This window comes from Dermacentor andersoni, chromosome 6, assembly GCF_023375885.2.
Source record: "Dermacentor andersoni chromosome 6, qqDerAnde1_hic_scaffold, whole genome shotgun sequence".
Lineage (NCBI taxonomy): Eukaryota > Metazoa > Arthropoda > Arachnida > Ixodida > Ixodidae > Dermacentor > Dermacentor andersoni.
This window is the reverse complement of record NC_092819.1, coordinates 67,164,726-67,189,117: the sequence shown is the minus strand read 5'-3', so window position 1 is coordinate 67,189,117 and position 24,392 is coordinate 67,164,726. Positions and strand designations below refer to the sequence as shown.

Below are 24,392 nucleotides of genomic sequence, written 5' to 3'. Positions count from 1 at the left end.
ATAGAAACAAGAGTAGAGAACAGATATATGTATGTGGTTTCTTCTGGTTGCTACAACTTTCTCTTAATTTTGGGCTATAGCTGATACTCATCGTATCGTATTTCCACCATCGCTCCTTGTGCGTTTCTTAGCTCTCTAATGCATCCTTGTGGTGTATAATGAGTGAGAAAGGACAAAACAATAGAAACGCGAGTAAACATTCTTTATACAATACAATTTTTCAGCTGATGTTGTACTCCCTGAACAGTTCATTCACGTGGACGGCGATTGAGCATGAATGCAGTACCACGTCATCTTGATGGAGAACGCTCCAGGCCTTTTTCCTGAGCGCTCATCAAGGATGCGCGTCCAGTCCTTTTTAACGTCATCGATATCCAAGGGCGGAACGCTCTTGAATAATTCACACACGTCAAAGCAAGCATCTGCAAAAAAAAAAAAAGTGTGTAGCAAACTACGAATATACCTCGTCACGTAAGGCAGTCTAAGCGTCTCCGCTATTAAAGGTTCTTTGTGCATCAGAATGCATCAGCCGAGATAATTATTTGCCTCTTAGTGAAGTTTTTTCAAACAAAATGATTAAGCGTTTTCAAATCGTACGTTGCGCGCCGCCTTCACGTACTCAAAGTGATTTAAAATTTACTACAGACGTGCGTTCCGTCAGCCTATGTTTGTCGCCGAAAAAAAAAAAAAAAACTAGAATTAAGCGCATTTTGTGATAAATAAACTTAGAGGTCTGAGCGGAGTTGAGTCCACAGTTTATCAATAAAATGAAGGGAAACCCTGTTCTGTAGATCACAAAGCAATGGACTAGGCGAGAGCTCAAAAAGAAAAAAAAGTGTACAGATCTATCGCACATGTTGGTATTTAGGGAAATCGAAGCGTTAGTAACGCAACTAAATGTATGCTACGCAACTAACGGCGCCGCCCATTATTGTGTTTACTTTCGTCCTAGGAAACGTGAATTCTCATGCGATGTTTACGTTTATCCACCTCAAAAGCTGCAGCATCATACTCATGAAATCTTTATGTTCGTACAGTACACCGGTCACAAGCAGTGCCAAAATGAAAACACCAAATCAGTTCGATGTACACTGTGAGACATCTTCACAGCGACATAACGAGGCCGAATTGCGATGTGTGAGGCTTCTGGAGGGAAGCATAGTAATGACAGGTGTAAGCACAGAGAAGGGTGACACATATGTGGCAACATTTAAGTATCCTGTATTTCTATTGTCGCAGTGGGACGTACCTATTTCGGAGGATGGAGCAAGAACTGGAAACACACACAGTGACATACAGAGTGTGGCCTACACAAAGCAAAAAAAAAAAAAAAAGAATCAACTAAGTCAAACAATCGTTTAAACAAAATGCGCTATCCCTTTTAAAGGTGCTGCTCCATATCAGAGATACCGGCGAGCCGACATATTATGTTTAAGTTTTATGTAGGAGAGAGAGAGAGAAGGGGAAGAGGGAAAGAAAGAGGGAAGAGGTGCTTCACAGCGACATAACGAGGCCGAATTGCGATGTGTGAGGCTTCTGGAGGAAAGCATAGTAATGACAGGTGTAAGCAGAGAGAAGGGTGACACATATGTGGCAACATTTAAGTATCCTGTATTTCTATTGTCGCAGTGGGACATACCTATTTCGGAGGATTGAGCAAGAACTGGAAACACACACAGTGACATATAGAGTGTGGCCTACACAAAGCAAAAAAAAAAAGAATCAACTAAGTCAAACAATCGTTTAAACAAAATGCGCTATCCCTTTTAAAGGTGCTGCTCCATATCAGAGATACCGGCGAGCCAACATTATATGTTTAAGTTTTATGTAGGAATTATTATTATTTTTCTTTTGCGCAGAACAGAGGCACGCTTACTGGCACTTTTGCGTCTGTCAGCCTATACAGGGATTATATAAACCCGTTCGCTAGCACCTGCATAGGATGCACGTATAAGCTTCGTATGTCTGTTCACAAGTGTATCCGCAGAGATGCCGGCCGACCCAGCAGCAGCCAACACAAGCTGCGACGCCCAATCTGGGAAGGTTGGCAAAAACCTTCTCTTTAAAAGTGAAGATGTGCACTTGAAGAGCTCCGAGCCTCAGTTTACTTGACAGCCAGCTTAATGTTGAAATGCTTTGAGTGTAAAGTGCATAAAAACACAGTCAATATTTTTAGAGGGCTACGTTACATAACTGCCATGTCGTGTATTATACAACAGTATTGTGGCGCATGGTTCATTATTATAATAAAAACAGTCGGAGATAAGTACCAAGAAGCACTACGTAACAATATTATAGGGAAGGACACTATCACCTTTATTTTCGAAAAAAAAAAGCGAGCATTCTGTTACTCATGTTCTCTAGATTTGTAAAATTGCCTTGGAGTTGATTGACCAAGACTGGTAATGATGTCTTTTAACATATTCTGACCAAGACTAGGACCAGAAAATATAATGTTTGAAATGTTTCTATTGCGTCAATTGTATGTTTTATCCCCTGAAGTTCTTGCTCATAGCTTTTTGCCAAGTTTACTTAATACACCCTGTGCCTGCACGCAATGTTGTATTTAACGAAGGAATATTTCGTCAGCGAGGATCATTCATCACCAGCGATACAGCGGACTGCTATTCGCACAGTGCCTTGATTAGCTGACAAGATTATTATTAAAGGGCTGGCCATTTTGGCCAGCTCTGGCCATTTTGAGCTGACAAGCGCAGAGCATACATTGTGCGATAACAATCGTGTCTGCAAAGTATTACGTCGCTACGCGCCGCAGAAAGATATGAAATTTCAGACCGAACGCCGTTTTTCCTTCTCGCGGCCACCACGCTCCAAGCCGGACGGTGACGTAGTCCTGCCCCTGCGCCTACGTAGTCGAGTCCGCAGTGTGACGTCACTCATGGTGACACGTGACTTCGAGAATTATTCTAGACAACATGTGTTATCTGTGCCACCTGTTGTTTGAATTGACGAATTGAAGTTTAGAGAAATAATAAAACACACACGGAATGTCTGCGTGTCTTTTTTTTTGTTTTACTTCGTACCGAAGAAAGAGAGATGTACTTCCGCTTCGTCTGCTTGTTCCCACGGTCGTAAGGTCACGTGCGCAGGTACCGAAACTATGTCATTTTCTACCGTGTTTCAGCGCGTGATCACGCTCTGCGATCCGCTTGTTCTGCCTCAGTATTCGTGTAGCACTGAATTATACCCCTAATCATGTTTACTTGTGTACAGCGCGCAAAATCGTGTGCGGCTCGAACGAGACAACAGCTCGCGCGCGGTGGAAGTGCGTAGCGCCAAAACAAGAAAGAAAAAAATGCGAGGAGCAAGAAAAAATGCGAAGGTGGGGCGTGTGACGTACACGTCAAGCGATCCTCGAGGTCCGGTAAGGGAGATTGCAGGGAAGGAATTTCGCTTGCGTAGGCTTGACGGGGCGAGTGGAAGGAGCTTCTTGCGTGGCAAGGGAGCCCGCCTGCTGAAATCATGGGCTCGCGACACGGAAATATTTCTATCTCGGCTATTAATGAGCCGGTTTGAAAATGTTTTGCGCCAGAACGCTACCTAGAGGACACATAACAACTTCCTGCGTATAACCAAAATTTGCTATGGGGCCTGGTGAGGGGTCCCTTTAAAGGTAGACGCAGAAGAGATGACTCAATGGTCGAACCAAATTCCATGAACGCAGTTCTGCATTTTATCACGGGGTGTGTATGACTGGAAGTTGTATATGTTGCGTATATTGACAATTTGTAGGAGAAAATCCTGGACGCTATTTTCAGAATAAAGAAGAGTGTATTTTAGTGCACAGGAGACAAGTGATACGCATCTCTATGTGCGCTACATGGTCAAGGTTTTCTTATCCACAGCTCAACGTGGTTCAAAGGACAATGACAGTATATGTCATGTCGTTTGACAGGAATAGGGGAAAACGGCGCCGAATCGGGAAATAGCACAGGAACAGGCGGACACAGCGCACCCGCTGTTCCCAGGTACATTTTAAGCTTGATGTGTACGCGCAGTTGGTCAGCGCATGAGTACCCTTTTTTTTATCCGTTGTTCATTGGCGCTGTATACTAGTTAGCATATGTACGCGAACCAACAAGCTGAAACAGCTGTTTTAATGAAGATAACACAAGCTAACAACACATAATGAACACTTTTTGCCCTTATTAGCGGCATCAGTAGTTTTCCTTAATCCGCAAGACGTAAAGAACTGCTCTTGCTTAAGCCACCGTCTCTGCTTATGACCTGTCACATGATCTTAATGGCTGTTTAAGTAAAAACGTTCATTAGTGTGGCCGCTACATCCGATATGCGGCGCATATGGGAGTGTCGAAATCGTGGAACGTAACTTTTCGCACCCGCAGAAAATATAAGTAGCACCAAAATAATCACGTATAGAAAGCAATCATTCTTTGACAAGTGTTTCATACTTAACGCTCTTTGACACTTACCGACACAACTTTTGGCGTCAGGAAACGGCCATTCTGTTTCGTAAACGTAGCATTCAAGGCAAGTCAGCCCGGCTTCTGCGACCATAGATCGCATTTCCGATTCGACGTCAGAGATGTTCTTGTCGAAGTCAAACTTGAATTGATTCGAGTAGAGTAACCTCGGGTCCTGGAAAATAGTTATGCATTGTCAGAATTCTCTGAAATGTTTGAACGCACGCGATAGTGATAAAAATCGAGACAGTATTTCCGGCGGAGCGCAAGGAGTTCCACGCAAATATGTATAGCTAAATCGCACGGACTGATATCAACCGTTTGCAGCCCTCCCGGGAAGCCAGTTTTTTAGATGCTACACTAGGCATAGACGAGACATGCTAGCCGCAGCTCTGATGACATGCATGGAATCTTGTAACACCCTGCTTAGTGAAGCGAGTAGCTTTTTTTTACCGCAAAGACTGAGTGTCTTTCACACATCTGTTGGCGTAAAAGCAAACAGCCATTTAATCACCATAAAAGTATACCCCTTGTCGTTTCGCAGAAGTCGCATGGCAGAAGTGCATGGTCGTTTGCTTACTATCCGCACTTGAATGTCGTAGCTGAGAGCGCAAATGCTTTGCGTTATCTAAGATCGTTTGGCGGTCGTTGGCTCTGGGCCACACAAGCATTAACTTAAAGGACACACGCTCGATAGCATTCTTGGAATCAGCATGGTGGGAGTGCTCTGTCAGTGGGTATATTATAGTAGTGACCACCCGAGAAAAACGCCTTTATTCAGTTTTATACAGTCGCTGTAGCCATTTCATCAAATAATTTATCCTGACTGACGCTTCATTTAGCGCTTTCTCAAAAGTCTCACTATTCATACGAATACAGCTCCCTGGCTGGTGTGTACAATACCTCAAGAAGTTGAAGGTTTGAAGGCAAACCGTCTGGTAGGGATGAAACATTGCGAAGGGTAGGAAAAACCCAGGTGACCACGCCAACCAAAGTATGGAGGTAAAAGAAAAGGTCGCTTCGGCTCCCACACTGGGGCCTTGCTCACACCTATGAGCGGACATCTTTTCGTTTTCAGTGGTGAACAAGGCCCTCGTGCGGGAGCTGAAACATTCTTTTCTGTTGGATATATACTACCATGGTCGGCGTAGCGCTCCGGGTTTTTGCCACCCTTCACAACACCCCTTAAAGTTCATCGTGCACGCTACGAGCCATGACGCCACGTCAGACGGCGAAGCCGATCCCTGGATCATCTTTTTTCCTAAGCAAGCTTTTCAACGCGTTGCACACCTCTTACCGTCAAGCGTGATGTCAAATTTTGGATGGTGCGGGCGCCATCTTGTGTAGGGTTCGTTGGGTCTGGCTGACTGTAAACGAGTCGCGTAATGTGTTACAAGCAGTTGATAGTCGGCAGCCAAGGAGGCAACTGATTGATCTCCGTAATCGAAGCCGTGCATCTCGTCACTTCTTGAAGCTTGGATGTCGTATTTTTACTACTAGAGGATGAGAGAAAAGCTCAGCTCGCGATCAAGCCAACAAGTCAAGACTGATGTACCTATAGCCGGGTACAACTTTAGAAAGAAGGGGAGGCCCCGCCCAGATGACCGAAGGGTGACAGCCGATTACCTCCGCGACTAATATAGTCCCGCTAAGAAATCGTGCTTGTGTAACGCCCAATTCTCGGTATAAGTAACGACATTTGTGTTTTGATGACTGGTTTAGTAGAGCTCTCATGTGCTACTCCGCGTGCCGGATCGCGAGAGTAAAATAACTCCGTGCCTTCTACAACGCTGCGCGTCGTCTGCTCTTTAGCTTCATTGCAAGTGACAAAAGTAGAAAGGGCAGCTCGGCATGGCTTTTGCGCTAGTTTACATGTACACGGCCCATTTAATACTCGTTTTCCGAGTTTAAAATGAATCGGTTGCTATTGAACAAGTACTTAAAAAAAACGCACCTATCGAAACCATTACAAATCTGGGGCGAGAAGACGATCGAGGCAGGAAAGGTACAAAAACACTTCATTCATCGTTTTAAATAAGTACGCTTGGTTTTAAATAGCATAAAATTTATATTTCTTGGTTTTGTGTTCTCACAATTTTTTTTCCTTCTCACTTTTTTTTTTTTTTTTTGCAAGCCTGCAATCTCGCCACTTTGCGCAAGGCATTCCGTGCGAGTTTTCCACCTTGGAACACAGCGAGGTGCCATCCGAATGCGATCCCTTGTCGAACGAGCCTTCTGTCGCCTCGATGTCCACGCGACCAAGGAGCCTCGACAAGAACAAGAGCGGCCACATCCTGAATAGCGATTTACGCAACATGATCCTCCACTGGTACATGTATTGGCGTAACAGGGAGCCTGCACGCAGCGTGGAGGATACGACCAAGTTTGTCGCCGAGATGCTCGGTGTCAGCGAAAGCACAGTGTTCAACGTGAGGAGGGAGGCCAAAGCGTCGCATATTTCGGGTGGCAAAATGTCGATGCCCTCGCGGGAGCGCCCACGAAATGCGGAGAAAAGAAGACGCAGCACGAAGCATGACAGCTCTACGTTGTGCGCGCTGAGGTCATGTGTGCATGATTTCTTTCGCCGCGACGAGAGACCGACGGTCGAGAAGATAACTAACGAGTTCTCGAAGCGTATGGATCTCCCATCACTGAAGCGATGTACTATGCGTCGCCTGCTTGTCGAGGTCGGATTCAAGCACGCGAATAGGAGCCGCGATTCGCTGCTTATCGACCGGGGTGATAACGCTGAATGGCGGAATCGCTACCTTCGTGACGTGGAGCGCTACCGGGCGGAAGGCCGAAATGTCTTTTTCCTGGCCGAGACATGGATGACTGCGGGACACACTCGGTCGATTGTGTGGACAGACACCATGGTGCCGAAGCGTGGACGCCTGTACGCTCGAGCAAATGGCCTGTCGATGGGTCTAAAACAACCATCTGGAAAAGGCCAGCGCCTGATTGTGACGCCCATCGGCAGCGAGGATGGCTTCGTCCACGGCTGTTTGGATGTATTCCGAGGGGAAAAAACAGGCGACTACCACCAAGAAATGAACGGAAATCGCTTCGAAGGATGGTTTAATGACATTCTCTTGCCAGCATGCAGCATCATATTGTTTTGGACAATGCACCTTACCATACCAGGCGAGAAGAGAAATTGCCGACGACAGCTTGGAAGAAGGAAAAAATACAGGAGCGGCTCAAAAGCAAAAACATCACCTGCAGCGAAAGGATGGTGAAAAAGCAGCTGCTTGAGTTGGTAGCATCTGTAAAGTGACGCTTTCTGAGCTACGTCGTAGACAATGCCGCTGAAAGGGCCGGGTGCATTGCACTTAGGCCCCCACCTTACCACAACAAATTTATTCCTATCAAGCTCGTGTGGGCAAAGGAGAAATATGACATCACTGCGGACAACAGATACTTCAAGCTGTCCATGGTCGAAGACTTCTTGAGGAAAAAAAAATCAAGCATGTAACGGCGGAAAACTGGAGAAAGAACATTCATCACGTGATGGACCTGGAGGCAAAGTTCAGGCTTGACACGTCTGGGAGTGACCACAACCAACCTATCATCATCCAATTGGGTGAAGATGACACTGAAGAAAGCTACTTTGGCTGCGAGCTATGCAGCATTGAGCCACTCGGCGAAGCATAATAGCTTCTTATTAACGAAAGAACAGCCCTTATTAGGGCTACCAAAATTTGACGTTTTGTTGGCAGCAGCCAACCATTGTCCCGTCACCTCTCAAATAAATAAGCAGTTAATTTGGTGACATATTACTTTGAATGAAAGCTCAATTCTGAAAAAGGAACGTCCCGGACAGATCATGCTCAGTTTAAGTACTGGCATGAAAACGTGCTTAAATATTGGAAATTCTGAATGCAAATACAGTTATTAGCCCTGAATAACTATGCAGGGCCCAACACGCTCATTCTGGCAGCCACTGTCCAGCTTGACACGAAAAAGCAACAGTCAACGTGAAATTGACAGCCACTCTTAGCAGCCTGCACGCCAAAGCACATTCATGTGGTTGCATTGTTTATTTTGTTTATCTGGCTCAGGCAAGTAATGCGAATAAGATAACGATTATGAACATTATTAGCTTAGTGAGGCCCAAAGTGCTCACTAGAGCAGCCATTCTCAAGTTGACGGGCCCTATGGTGAAGTAGCAGCAGCCGAGGCGAAATTGACTGCGAATGTTGGCAGCCTACATGTAGAAAGGAAAACAATAGCAATTGTGTTGGAGCCATCGTCAAGGTTTACATGCCCCTAAAGGCCAATCCATGCAGCCAAGCAATAACAAAAACACACCGTTAGCTCGGTTTACTCCACCGCACAGTCATTGTTAATTTCATCAAGCCACTTGAACAAATAAGAGCAATGCAGAGTGACGAGTGACACGCCCCCGTTAGGTGGCCTGCTTTCAGGTAGTCCTGCTGCCCTTACTGTTCTTTAAAGCCTGTTGAGATGAATAATGTCAATGTGATCATAGGGCCCAGAATACTCTATTGGGCAGCCACCATCGAGCATGATGGGCCCTGTGATGAAATAACAGTAGTCGAGGGAATGCTTGAAAGGCACCATTTGCAGTCTGCACTTCAAAGCGCAGTCATGTCGTAGCCATTGTAGGTTAAACAGCAGTAGCCAACGCGAAATTGAGAGCCACTGTTAGTAGCTTGCATACCAAAGTATAATTACGTAGCTGCATTGTTTATATTGCTTATCTGGCTCAGCCAATTAATGCGATTAAGAACAATTATCAAGCATCATTAGCTTAGTGAGGCCCAAAATACTCATTCGGGTAGCTATTAATAGCAACAGTCGAGGGCATGCTTGAAAGGCACCGTTTGCAGTCTGCACTTCAAATCGCAGTCTGCCGTAGCCATTATTTTATTTGTTTATCTGACTGGGAAAGTAACACGAATGTAAGCACATTTATTCACCCTGAATAGCTCTGCTAGCATTGTTTGTACTAAGAAAATGCTAAGTGAAGTTGAATGTGTCTTACTGAGGCAAATTTTTAATTCAGAAGCTGTCGGCATAGCGACGGCCAGACTCAGACAATGACATTGATGAAGTAAAAAATGGTGAAAGTTGCAAAAGCTCTCAGTGCACTGCTTTGCTGGGCTCCATTCACTGAAAAATGTCTTTGTAACGATGAAAGCATCAGACAGGAAATGACACGCCACTGCACAATGCTATTCGTGTTGAAAATTTGTACCAGCATATGTGATGGGCAGCGAAACCGTCTGGTTACTAAGACCGTAAGCGTGAAAAATGCAACATAGCAAAGTGCTGTTTCACAATACGGCACCTTTTCATATGCACGTCTGGCAAGCTGCCACACCCACTGATGCTTAAACATAGACAGAGGTAAGAGGCAGAGTTACTCTGCAACCCACATGACACTTTTAAGAAAATGTATCTGTAAACATTTCTGTTTTCATAGGGGATCAAAATTTGTTTTGTGCAAGTTGGTTAATCACACTGCGGCAACAACGCAAGAAGAAAGGACAGAAATTACAGAGAGTAGGCAGATAGAAAAGACGAGGTAGACCAGTGAGAAAGGCTTTAATGAGATGGAATAGGCCAGCCCTGCAGTTTACAGGAGTTGGTGCTTTAAATGAGATGGGTTAATGAAAATGTGTAAAAAGACGTTGCTGAAAGAAAACTAGCAAAAACAAATGATAATGTAAAATAAAAAGACAGAAATAAGAGTAAGCGCAAACACGTGTGGAAGAAGGAGCATATTCACCCACAAACGCGAAAACTAAGAAAATCCCAAATATAAAGAAATGTAGGAAATAAATAAAATTAGGCAAACGCAAGAAAACGTACACACACACACACACATTTACAAACAGATGTGGGCAGAGGTATTAGGAGCGGGTTCACCAGCTGCTGTGCCTACCTTCTCGTATGTTTTTTCTTTTTTTTTTTTTTTTACCGTTCTATTAACACTGACAGGACTTTTTATTTGCAACATATCACGAGAATTGAAGAGCAGCGCCGAACTGTGCTGTGGAAAAGCATATCGAGGGCTGGAAGCAAACCTTATGCGTGATTGTGTCACAGCACGCATTCTACAGCTTGTGCGTGCAGTGAGCACTGGTGGACAGCAATCAATCGACGGTGCTACGCAACGCTCGAATACCGCCGCTAGACGCTCGGCTGTCTTACGGCCGACAACTATCGTTTACGCTAAGTTGACGGCAACAAATCTTTGAGTTGAATGCTTTTTTTGCAAATATTTTCTGTTGAGACACTCGTAGGTTTGTTTCATGCGCGCACGCTTTTCTCGTTTCCCCTGCGAATGGTGTTGCTGCATCACTTCACCCCATCCGACGAAAAACCCAGCGACACAGTACACGAACACACCCGCCGCTAACAGTAGGCATCAGACTTTGGCAAACTTCCCTCGTCGTAATAGCGAAATAATACATCATGGAAGAAACACGCAGGATGCGTGTTTGTAGCGGTGTGTCGCTACGGGATCCTGTCTTCAGGCGAAGCGTAGCGCAGCGTCAGCGATGCTCGCTGCAATATTTCTCCGCCGGATCACGGCTCAGAACAAACTCACGCGGCACAAATGGTGCATCGTAGGCTTGCAGTAATATATCCGGCATGATAAACCATCACAAGCAGTTCGTGAATTCACTCTGACGAGGGGTTGACGCACACAGCTGACGCTACTTAGCCCAGTTCGAAGCGCGGGCGGCCATCATCTTCGTCGGCGGGGTCACCGGCCGTCCGGCTCATGACGTCAGTCCAGAGTGCGCGCCCATTGGTGGATGCTCGCGTGCATCCGCCTCGTAGTAGTAAACGCCCCCTTTTTTCTAAAGTTGCACCCGACTATAGCTGTCGACGCCAGTTCAGCAAGCGAAACGTTAGCAAGTGCGGGCTGAATATACGAACTACCAGAGTTGCACGACGACACTGTGTGCACTTTCACTCGGTTGCGTTGACCCGATTTCTGCTAAAGCCGCAGAGTCTCGGCCGACTTCGCCATTCGTGATTCGAACGACGGCAAATTATGTTCAAGCAGCGTACTCGTCGGGTCTTTGTCTCTTACTCGCTTTTTCCCAACGCGCTAACGCTTATAATGAGTAGTACTTGCCACGCGACGTTTGCTTGGTAACGCAGATTGAACGCGCATTGGACTAGAACGCAGTAGCAAGGTGAACATTTGTACCCATTCCTTTCACCATGTCAATGTACGTAGTTTGTTCCCTTCGTAAATTAGTAGTTTGCAGAAATTATTTGAAAATACCTTAACGGCTACATAACGCGAACATTCAAGCATTGCCTGAGCGTATTTCTGCGCAAAAGAAAAGAAAGAAACAAGAAAAAGTCCGCTTTCAATAAATGTTCTACCTCCTTTTTCTGCAGGTATTGGTCGTAAAGCAGATCCTGCTTTTATCGCCTTCGACTGTAACTACTTGCAGTATCATTATTATGTAACAGAACATATTTAAAAAGAAATTCTTGTAGCTTATGATCTGTTCAGGAAATAGCAAGAACATCTTACAACTGTAGTCTGAATATGTCGTCTTACTTACTGCATTGTATTTTTACTACGAGAAGGGTGCACAGCATTTAAGGTTAGGAATACATGCATATAACGAGATGTGCCGGCTACTTTCACCAATGAGTACTTTGCTTTTGTCGGCACTGATTTCAGGGACCAATAGTATTATTGAATTCCATTACTGAGGTAAATATCCTGGGTGCTTAGTCTCATCCATCATCGACCCAGAAAGCTAGGCTTGCCGTCATTTTTAAAATGAAGGCACCTGAAAATACATGTATAGACTCTCCGTGTCTACTAGTCAGTGAGTGAACAATCTCTCTCGTTCGCCTTCCCCTTTTGTTTTGTTTAATACCTCATCCCTTATCCCGCGTGCAGGGAAGTGAACCGGATGCCCGTCTGGTTAATCCTCATGCCTTTATTTCTCGATTCTCACTCTATCTCGCTCTCTCTCTCCCGCATTATGAACGGAGTCTCTAATAGTAAGATAGGCGTACGTCGACTTGATGAGCGTTAGAGTGCACAATGCACTCAAATTCAACAACCACACAAAATATTGTTAATTGCGCATGAAAATCAGGCATATCTGCTCGGGAACTAGCTCGCTTTATTTTGAGCTAAAATGCAATAAACGCCCTAACATAACCACCATTTTAATTTGCAAATGCTGCGCATGCGTAAGTACATTGATTCCGATATGGCGCACGTATACGAAGTCGTCTGATACTCACGGGAGTCACATCTCTCCAGCGTTCCATCAGGTGCATTTGGAGCCAAGCATCCACTGGCTCAGTGGCAAGCGCGGACATCACGAGGCACTCTCCGGATTTCGGTGTCAGCAGTCGCGCAATATCCCTGAAGGCTTTAGGCTGATCTTTGACGAAGTGGAAGCACAGGAGCGAATAGACACGATCAAAGTGGCCGTACGCGTTCAGCAGCTCCGCGACGTCAGTGCCGCCGAAGTCGAACACACGGTACTCTACGTTCTCGTGCGCGGAGTTTCTCTTCGCGAAGTCGATCATCGAAGGTGATTTGTCGATGGCCAGAATCGTTTTGCACGGCGAAGACAAGGGAACGAGGTAGTCTGTCGTGAAGGTCCCCGGCCCGCACCCGATGTCCAAGTGTCGATGGCCGTCGCGTGGCTTTGCGTGGAACCGTATTCGGTTCAGGGTGTCGATGTTTTCCTTTGTCGTGTGGCGTTCTAAGTGGTTGTAGCCTTCAACATTTAAAACTGGCTGAGAGTCGGTTTTCACAGCGGACGGCGCAGGCATTGCGAGCCTTGTCTCACAGAGCCGGTTTTTCAAGCTGTCTGCGACTGTACCACGCAGGGAATTTTATTTTGAACGCCGCGAGGACTTTTTTTTCGCCCTATATAGAGGATATCGGATGTGACAACGTCAGATTAGATGTCTCATTCAGTCCATCCTAGTGCAAACAACTTTTCAGAAGGCTTCCGAGCACCTGCACAGATTGCAAAAAGAAAAAAAAAAAAGAAGAAAGAATGTGCTTAGGCTACGTTTCTTATCTAGAGTAGCTGGTGATATCGCCCTATATTGGGCTGCAGTATAGGCAAATAAAGAAGAGTCCTGCGTGGCTACATCACAAGGGACTTCAGTGTGGTGGATATATAGGACAGCTTTACTGATACAATAATAGACCAATCGGGTATGGGTGTTTTCTTTTTTAGACATTTTCTGTTGAGCCCAATAACTTCGACAAATACCCATGCGAGGAGGCAGTCGCAGGCAATTGTCGGCAGCGCCTCCATTTTGTTTTCGTTTTTCATTTTGTAAACAAATATTTTACAAGGCAGTCTTATACGCAACTCGAGCTTTCCTTATCTCTCAGTGTACTGACTCCTTTGGTGTAGCCTTTTTGCTGTGAACAATATGTGCAATACACGCACGTTTGAAATAATCAGATCGTGAGCTGCAAGAGTGAAGCGCTTATCGCTCACAACCGCCATCTTTTCTTGTAGCTCATCAATGATGGTGTCCTTCTATGTGTAGATTATTTTTGTAAAGAGGCTGCGCGCTCGCCATCTTTCAACACTGCATGATTGGAGATTAACTTGAGAAAGCAAAACGGAACTATATGAAGAGACGACATACTCTAGGGCTCCCGTTCAACTTTGACCACACGGAGTTGTTTAACGTACTCGAAAATTGCGATACACGAGCCATTTTGCATTCCTCCTTCGCCGTGACGTTGTGCATGGCAGTATATAGCGCCATAGTAAATGAGGCACTGCAGGACGTAAGGAGGCGTCTTTAAGCTATGTCTTTGCAATGCGACGCAGCCCACACGCTTGAAGCCTTTTCAGCTATGCACTGCTCCATGGTGGTGAGAGTACTGCCTGCCCGCTCTACATTTGTGGCTTTTGCGCCAAGCTAAACGTTTCCTAGGCTGCGCCACGAAGTGCGCTTTAAGCGAAACCGCCGGTAAGCGGAACGGAACGATGATTCCACAAGTTAAAATGTTTCGCAGCCAAGCGAACAGAGCGCCTATCGTTTCGTTGCGACAAATGCCTAAATAAGTGACTGTATAGCACAATTCATTACACTGCCAGGGCGTGCGGCCTAAGCTGACGTTGCCTATCATCCAATTGTTTCGTTAAAAATAAAAAAAAGCACGTGAACTGTCAGCGAAGCGGACTCGTAATGTCGTTATGCAAGAACCCTCTTGTGCTTTATGGTGTTTCAAAGGAACTTGAAGTATTTCGGCGAGTGATCCGATGATGATGATGACGATGACGCGTATCACATAAGCAAGAAAAAAAACTTATGCAAGTGAGCACCAACGTAAAGAACAAACGAATATACCGGAAATATATTTTTTAAAGAATGCCAGATCAGGCTTGCAGAATTTTTTGATAAACATGTGCCTTTATCTGAATCACAGAAGGGGACGCGCCCGATTATTCTAAACAAGGATATGTTTATTTTCTTCTCGCTTGCCTTTTAGTTATGCGATTGAAGTGTGGTTAAAAAATTAATTTATGGGGTTTTACATGACAGAACCACAATCTGATTATGAGGCACGCCGTAGTGGGGCACCCCGGAAGTTTGGACCAGCCGGGGTTCTTCTTCGTGCACCTAAATCTAACTATACGGTTGCTTTGGCAATTTCGCAATCCCATGGCCGGGATTCGAACCCGCGACCTCGCGCTTAGCAGCCCACCCAACACCATAGCCACTAAGCTACCACGGCGGGTAATTGGAGTGTGGTGCTGTATTGTTATGCAAGATAGCGCAACCTTGCGCTGGCTGGAGCGGTCTGATCCCGTATTCGTCAACTGATAATTGTATTCGGCTGTAGCGGCCGCTCCCGCCGCCGCCGCCGCTGCTGCTGCTGCTGCTGCTGCTTTCGTTAGATGGCTCCTGGGAGTTGAAGATTGTTTCGGCAACGGAAACCAGATCAAGTTTTGTGTGATCTGCCTTTGCTAGTCGGTCAACCTCCTTAAGAAAACTCTCCGCGGCTCGGATGTGGACAAAACTTCTTAAAGACATTCAGCAGGCACACATGCTAGCAGTGTTGCGTTTGAATAGCTTTGAGCGAGAGGAACTTAAAGGAAAGAGAGCTTTACTCGCCCGAGGTTCACACTGCCAATAGACGTGGCAACTTTATAGAAACAATCTAAAATCTGAATACCTGTTGGAGATAAGAGACTAGTTGCGAAAAAGAATTCCTGGCTCTCTCGTAATCTAGAGTAGATGTAAGCATGAAATGGCAACGGGCAAAGCAGATTGGTTGGATATGGTTTTAGCCACAATCTTAAAATGGGTGCAGTACATGTTCACAACGGTACACGCCAGCACACCACGCCATACTGTGCACTGGTCCATATGGGTGCTGCCCAGCTAGAAGGAAACCTGCTGAAGGCGGCACGATAGGCAGCGAAAGGCGCCAGAGAGGCAGAGTGCACTGGCCCCCCCCCCTAGAAGAAGAAAATCCCCTGATGGAGGCGCCATAAATTAAGGCGCCAAGCAGCGGGGCGCCCTCTCTCGAGGCAACGCAAAACCCGCGCCGCGAAACTCGCGGATCACGGGCCTTCAACAGAGACAACCATGTCTCAGCGCCAAAAGATGACAATGAAGTGCACGGTGCCTTGTATCTGGCTTTTGAGCGTCGTTATTGGAAATGACGAGTAAAAGTTCACTGCACTAGAAGTTACAGCTTGAGTGTATTGGGAACAAACATTCTGAAGAACTCGGAAGGAATATATTTTGTAACGTGCTTGGGCAGTAGCTAGCGTATGTAATGCAGTCCTGAACGAAAGGTTGGGAGCCAGAGGCCACATTTTCTTACCCCCATTTGCCCTGGTGACCTCGTTTTTTTATCGCAACTTGCCCAAATAACAGGCTTGGCTTTTGGCTCAAAGTCACTGGACGGTTGCGGACAACTGGAGCTAAAAGCCTTTCATGCTTAAAAAAGATGCATGAGGTCGATTACGAACGCGAAACGGTTAACATTTGTGGAACTGGCCATCGCGGATACTTTTATCCTACACTATTCAAAAGGTTAGCTGACGCAGTTTAATACTGAAGTAATAACGCAGAAGTAATATATATATATATATATATATATTTTCTTTTCTGCCACTAGTGTCAAGAACCGTCGCAATTTCTTTTTTTTTTTTCGCGCAGCACGCGTGCTAAAATATTTCGTTGCATCGTTGCAGCAGCAATCGCTTTATGGCAATGAAACCTAATATATAGGAGCCTCTTGCAACTATAACCCGCTTGCTATGATTGCTTGTGCATAATCCTATGCTTACCCTTTTCAGGCACTTTTGATAACCGCTACGTGCTGATAAATCAGCAGGTGTTTTCCTGCTGTAGTTGCCCTTTGCGCACTACCGCGGTTGATGTTGCACGTCAACAACAGGTGCCGGTATCGTTTCCACTGACTCCTCTATCCGCCAACGCCAATTCTTGCCAGTAATATGGGCCCACCGCCACCGCTGCTGCTCGTCTCTTAGATGTTAAATTCTTCGGTAACTACGTGTACGGTCTGCTTACAGGGGGGGGGGGGGGGGCGGAGTCTTACGCTGGCCAAGAGATTATTTTTGGAAGGCTGCCTAATAATATTATTGAATATCTTGGCGTATATTGTGGAAATAATTATGCTTTTTTTTCAGACATTAGTTCAATGACAGAGACTGAAGAAGGAAATCCAGATAGATGGAAATGTTCATTTCTTTCTTCGAAACGTAGCGTGCGCATTATGTCAGGAACAAAGCGAGGTAAAAAGCTGCATATTAAACAGCTTGACTTGACGGACTTCAACGAAGCAATGCTTTATTCTCGGCTATCTTAGCGCGGCGTAACGCACTGCGATTCCATGTTGCGGTTTCTACGGTCGCTGGTTTTCAAATGGAAGTCTCGCACAACTGCTCTTTCTCGTATACACGGCGCGGACGCTCTTTGTCTATGGCGCTGTGCTGCGATGGCGCTGTGCTTCCCACAGTTGGATGGGAAGCAGAGTGCGGAAATCCTAGTATGACATCGTGCCCTGGTGTACCGTGTTTCCGATGCATTACAGAACCTTCAGTGGTCAAAACATATTCCGTAGCCCATCACTTTGCTGTGCTTCGTGAAGCTGCAGTGGTGTTTGAGAAAAGGAACCATTATATGACAACGCATATAAATACTCAATAAAGTTCTTATTTTCTATCTAAACGTGCAATACAGAACGATATTAGCATGTTCAACGAAATTTCAAAAAAAAAAAATTGCTAGAGCTTTGTAGGCGGCTGTCAGAAGTTCGGAGCTGGAAGAGCAGCCCTGGGCCGTCCGGCAAGCCGCAGATGCCGCCCGAGTCCAAGGACTTCGAACCGCCACCTGAGGCCGCCACAACCAAAACTGCCAGACCATTCTTTTTATAACGTTTATTTTCTTCCTCTTCTTTTTCTTCTAGAGCTCTCTCAGCAACAGGAGGCAAACACCGAGCAGAAAACTGGAATAGGGCTTCACCGCAAGCCACCTATGGCTTGGTTTGCAAGCTACAGTTTGATAGGCAGACAGCTCTCATCTTATGTGAACCATGGGTGCTTATTTCATTTCATTTACATCCCGTGGATGACACCAGTGCAGCCGGAGATTTTCCGTCAGTCTGTCTCCTATGTGTGTGCATTCAAAGGAAAGCGAGTCGCTTGCCAAGCTTCTTGTTTTTCGTCCCGACTTCCAGCTCTAAGCCAACAAATCACGCTTGCTACCTGTCAGTGAGCGTTGGCCGAAGGAATTTAGCCAGAAAGTCCATACTCAACGCCAAAACTCCGCAAGAAAAAAAAAATTCTACTAGGCAACATTCGATAATAAAGGTTGAAGTGCCACAACTTAAAATCCCTCTCACTATATACAAATACCGTACTCCTTGATCTGCATGTGGTGTGTGTATTAGTGCACATATGTACCTAATGAAGCCTGTTTTCTCGAATTCTTACGCACGCGTGCTCATAGCATGCCCGCACATTTTGGGCGTTGGACATAAGCATCGAACATTGGTCATTTGGGCGGCTACTTCGATTACGCAGAGCAAGGGGCGCGTGTTGGAGGAGGAGGATAGATGTTGTTGTGGAAAGCAAACCATTTAGCCTAGAGAGAATAGTCGGCAATAACTCCGTCCGAGCACGGCATTTTAACGTAGCCATCCGCCAGCATAGCGTGAGCCAGGTGAACCAGATGATGCGCGCAGCGAGGCAGAGCACGCCCTTAAGCCCGCAGTTGCGAGCCGTCCATTGCACGGTGCCGCGTGAGCCTGTCCACCGCCGACGGAACGTCCTGAAAGTAGTGCGCTAAGCGTTGACATTTACATTCAAACTGTGCATTAGTTAAGAACTTCGGAAGAGCACGCGTTTGGTTGAGGATCTTGACTGTCGAGGTGCACCACGAGCCACCACTCTATGGACACCACCATGGAGTGGTGTCCCCGCTAGGACACTGGATACTCAGGAGTGTATTGCCCCGTCTACTTCCTAAGCCACCAACGCGGAAACGGGGCGAACTGCTCAACGTTCTCTGTTTCGCATCTGGCAGTGCTTTTCTCTTAAAGTTCACCGTCACAGCTCCCGCCTCTCTTATACTATAGCAGAAATGATGCGAAGATGACGCGAAAACTGCATGCCGAGCGCGTAGAATCAGGCAGATTCCTTTGTTATATTCAAGACAATTTCGCTCTGGCGGAACTGATAAATCAAGGGAAAGGTGGAATTTACAGGACGACCAAACAGATTGGCCTGAGCAAGCCTGCTTCTCTTCAGGGGCAAATGTGGTATATCGAAAGGGTGAAGGATAATTAGAACAAAAGGGAGGGGGAAAGAAGGGGTTGGGGCAATCATGAGGTGTTCCTATTGTGAGCCAGATAGGGTTTTGCGAGAGAAGGTACGTAGGAAAACGTTGTTTGAAAGGAAGTTAAGAGACCTGAAAGGAGTTCCCTGAAAGACAAGGTCATCGATATGAGGCCAGCACGCAGGAGCTTGTTCTTGTAGAGAAAACTAAGTAGCATTATTTACGCGGAAGGATTATACGGAAACACACAGACCTTTGGCACCTTGCAGAGGAATGGCGTTGCAGTGTGTGGCAGATGTGCACTGCGTGCGTACCAAACGCCACAACGTATGTGCATCTGTTCTTGTACACGTACGCCTCCCTGCAACATATGGTCTACGGGCAATGACGCGATGCTCTAAAATTGCTGCAGGCGGTCGCTTTTTGCTGCAGGTGCGGCTACGTCAGGGAAACGAAACCGCGAGTTTCGCTTCGCTGCAGCTGTCGTGGGTCAAAAAAGGGAGGAAAGGAAAGTGAATTAGGAAAGGGATGGCGGCGATAAACAGCTAAGGTCGAGGAACGACGAAGTGGTAATCTGTGGCTATCAACGGGACCGCCATTTGGAAATTGAAGATTCAGGGTCACTAGTTCGGGAACGTCGCTGTGCCGTGTGATTGATATTATCCAGCGAAATGATCGTTATCGCCGCCGGTGACGCTTTACTGGAGTTCTTGTATATGGCGTTTGCTTTGAGTGTTTTCAATCCCTCCCTCCCTCTCCCTCACTCTTTGGGCTCGATGACCTGCTGCGCGAACCACATTTCGATGAGGGCCGAAGAGAAAGAAGCGTTTGTGTAACTCATTTCACTGCTCGTAAAAGAACTCCAGGAGGTCTATATTATTCCGAGGCATGCTGCTGCGGTCATAGGCGATCGCGCGTGAAAGTTATACACACGAAACGGAAACACAGACCCGTACATGTATCTACACTTCTGTCTAGGGTGGTCGACCACATTCCCGCAGAGCACATAAAGAGTGTTCACAAAACAATTTCTAGGTTCAAGGCATACCTAACTGAAGATTGAGTTGTCCGGGCGTGCTCACAGCTTCCACTGGTCACAAGCATTGCCTCCCAAATCGGCCAACAATGCACAACTTTGAATTTTATTGCATCGCAGCGCTCGGATTCATCAACAGTGGTGTAGATGGATGCGCAAACGCCCCTACCAAATGAAATTTATTTTATTTGACGGCGTGACGGAGAGTGCAGGATCACATGATGATGATGATTATTTATTGGTGGCCCCTTTTAAACGGGGCGGGGACAAATCGTCATTCAGCCTGCTTGAGTTACTCAGGTATGCTATGAATGCTTTTCATTCTAGCATTTTTGCGGCCGTCATTTAGGTAGAGGCCTAGGTCTCAAATCTGCTGTGCACAAATAAAGTTTAGTCCTCCTCCTCCTAGCATTCTTGCGTGCATCTCTTTGATGTTCTCAATCTACCTTGTACCACTGTTTATGCCTGCAACAAATGCGGTCCTATCAGTCTCCTCGCTGCTATTCTTCCACCAAAACTCTAAACGACTCTTGTTATCTTGTCTGCCGACCGGTTGATACTTCGGTCTACTTTTAATACAAATGCTGGTCTCGCTGGGTGAATTCCTTCGCATTCCATTAGAATGTGCTGAGTGGTCTCCGGATGTTCGCTGCAGCATACACACGCCTAATTTAATTGCGAATATTTGCTCCGGTATGTTATTATAATCAACCAGCACGAGCCACAAATAGCAGAGCACTTTTCTTCATGTTATCGTACAGATTTTCCTTTCTAATCTTTTTTTTCCATTCCTTGCAAATCCCGATGGTCATTTTCGTTTCCATCTTTTGCATTCAATTCGCCCTATGCATGTTTCTGTCACATTTTTCTGATTACTCCTGGTTTTCTATCTACAATTTCAATTACCGTGTATTTGTTTGCCAACTTTCTTGACCTATTCCTCCCTTCTGTGTTCACTGTATTTAGGCAGAGATACTTGTGCACCTAAGTACAAGTATCTCTGTACTTGAGCATATTTCTTCTACATTGGGCCCTTTCTTTCATCAAAGCTTTCGCACCGATCCTGCCATTTTGTGCGTCAACTTGATCGCCGTCTCAGCTTGCCAGTCTCGAGTGGTGTCGTATTGCTTGAGAAAAAAGCTGGTGCCTTTGGAAGTACAGTCTATCTTCGGCGTCTTGGAACCGTCTTCTGGGTACGTCAGGCGCGTATGCAAAATACTCAAGTCCGAGTGGCGCCCGTCTTGTCGTTTGTGTTCTTCTTCCTAAGTCCTGGTCTTCTGCGCCTTGCCTTTACCTACTTGTGCACCTTAGCGGCCCATTTACTTCCCATCAATGTTCCAGAGTCTTTCTTCAAAACCAATTTTGCTCTGTGCTTCTCTGACTTCAAAAAAGGGTCAATTCATGCCACCCTGCACTGCCTCATTTGTGCTTTTACTGTAGGCTCCCAAAGCCAACCGGCCCACCTATCTTTAGTTACCTCCCAACCCGGACACCTGCCCGTCTAATGTGCCTCATGCAGCCGTGTACCACACCTTGAGGATACGCTTGTGATAGGAAGAATCCGAGAGGTGCTAGCTCGATTGTTTACATAAAAAAAGTTATTAGGGCATTGGTGTTGCTTCCGCTTCGCCTCAAAGGAGTACAATTCATTTTATATAACCTATGTACTTGGATTAAGGTGCACGCTAAAGAACCCCAGGGGGTCCGAATTTGCGGAGTCCCCTGCTACGGTGTGCCTCATAATCACATCGTGGTTTTGGCACGTAACACCACACAATTCAATGCAATTTCCTTTTCATCTTTTATATACTGCTCCGTGAAAGCGTGTCTGCGTGACCCACTTGTAATTTTGTTCTGGCGCGCCTTAGATGCGCTTACATGTTGGGCGTTGCTTCCTGAAATAAATTTAGTTGCAAGTTGGTGCTTCTGCTGCCCTGTTTTTTTTCTTCTTGCATATTTACTTAAACGATTGGCTATCCACCCACAAGCAGAGCATAATACGCTCATGAAGTTTATTTCGATCGGAAATATATTTTATAAACGCAGCATAAATTAAATATCTTCGCCGATTAAGACGTCGTGGGCTGGGCAGTTCGCTGGGAGTTTTCGTCTAAGTGGCTTACACAGGATGATACTGACCACATTTGTGGATTTTTGCATTTTAAATAAATCTTTAAGAAAGCCGTAGAAATGCTGGCTTAGTGGAATACTGAGGCATGCTCTGCCATTGCGCTTTTGCGAGAATTTGTAACAATGTGTTGCGCGAAATTATTTGCATCCAACACCAGCTCGATTCAGTAGCGCTTTTTCTAATCAGGCAATCCCTTGAAGCGTTTTGTAAAGACGTTTGCAGACTGTGTTGCGATGACCGGGTATCTTACGAAGCTTACAGTGTACTTGATTTTGCAGCTTTGCTACTGTGTTCTTTACCATCTCTACCACGTAACGCCATTGCTTGATTAGTGTTTCTTTTTTCAAGCTTACAACGGCCACTCACTGAAATGGCTTTCAGAGAGACATACTGCACCTTTTGCGATTCCCTCGTGTTGGCCATGTGAAGAAGTGGCATCGGAAAACACTAGTTCTATCGCTAAGCTTTCGGCCAGGGTCCCAGAAGGGGCTGAACGTTTTTGTTACATGTCGCTGTAAGCGCTGCATAACATTTACGCCTCATTAAACAGCACTATCAATGTCGCAAACTGTGTTTTTGATCCTTAAATGTGCATACATAATCCAGCTTTGAAAATTTATTGCGATTGGCATCAATATATAGCTCACCTTTTCCCGCCATCCACCTCACCATCGCCTTTTATATTTAGTCGTGCATCGACTCTCTCTCTCTCTCTCTGTGTGTGTGGTTTCGGCCTTCTAATTCGAGTTAGTGACCGTATAAAAGGAGTCACAGGCCTGCGCTGTACACACAGCATTGTCAGAGCGCAAGCTGGACGAGCGGCATCGTCGGAGCTCCATTTTCGGCACCACGCTCTACAGGGTCACGAGAACGATCTCTGGCGTCGACGGCGAGCTGTGGCGGGTCCGGTTCTCTGCACAGCGGTCTGCTGAGCCCGATATTGCCTGGTTGCAGCCGCGCCCGTAGCTGTACGATTAGCTTCGAGGCGCCATAACGCGTACCGAAAAGTAAACACAGGTATCCAGACTACGTGGTTTATCGGCATCCCCTTCGAAACTTGGTGGTAACAAATAGTGACCTAGCCTGCTTGAGTTTACCAGGTCGAGCTACGTTCAGCATGCAACTGCTACATGTCGGGACACCCGGTGTAATAAAACTGAACTGCAATGGGAACTTTGTACATAGCGAGGCTACGCGGCGCACATGTCACATCGCAAATCAAATGGCACGATACGATGCTAATGATAACGACGATGATTTAATGGCATTTCCTTTGAGACCGGACGGTGGCAGTCACCCAACCTGCTTGAAGTAATCAGGTAGGTCATACAAGCTTTTCATTGCGTCAATATTTATGCATGTTTATGACCGTCTTTTTCTTCCGCAAGAATTATTTGTCTACCTTATCCTGCTACTTATGCAACTGCTACATGACGTGTCACCTGGTGTAATAATATGCAACTGCAATGCAAAGGGCGCACGTATAGACGCTATGCCGTGGGCATTTGACATCGCAAGACAAATGGCACAATACCGTGGGAATAAGGATGATGGTGATTTATTGGCATTTCTCTCAAAACGCAGCGGTCACATTATCACCTAGCAAGCTTTATTTGAGAAGTGGCGCTATACGATGCTAATGATGATGCTTTATTTACATCCCCTTTGCGATTCGGCGGTGACATAGTCAGCTAGCCAGCTTAATTTAATCATGTACACACACATAATTTTTCTAGCATTCGTGTATACATCTCCGTAAACTTTTCTCTTCCGCAAACCTTTTTTCTCTGCCTTGTACCGCTATCTGCGCATCTGCTATATGTATACGTGGCGTTCTACCTGGTGGAATAATATGCAACTGCAATGCAAAATGCGAACGCATCGAGGTAAAGCGGCGCGCCCGTCACATCGCATGTCTCCTCGCGCGTTAGGACGCGTTTATAGGGCACTTTTCCGCTGCATG

The 24,392-nt window shown here is 46.0% G+C and overlaps 1 protein-coding gene across 1 annotated transcript; it reads right to left on the bottom strand.

Moving 5' to 3' along the window:
- Positions 1-8,238: 8,238 nt before the first annotated feature.
- Positions 8,239-13,244, bottom strand: LOC126522263 (juvenile hormone acid O-methyltransferase-like). Its single transcript, XM_055066292.1, has 3 exons — positions 12,705-13,244; positions 8,572-8,652; positions 8,239-8,244 (listed from the first exon to the last, which is right to left on the bottom strand). Exons 1-3 carry the CDS (start codon positions 13,242-13,244, stop codon positions 8,239-8,241), a joined length of 627 nt encoding a protein of 208 aa, XP_054922267.1.
- Between the last annotated feature and the right edge of the window lie 11,148 nt (positions 13,245-24,392).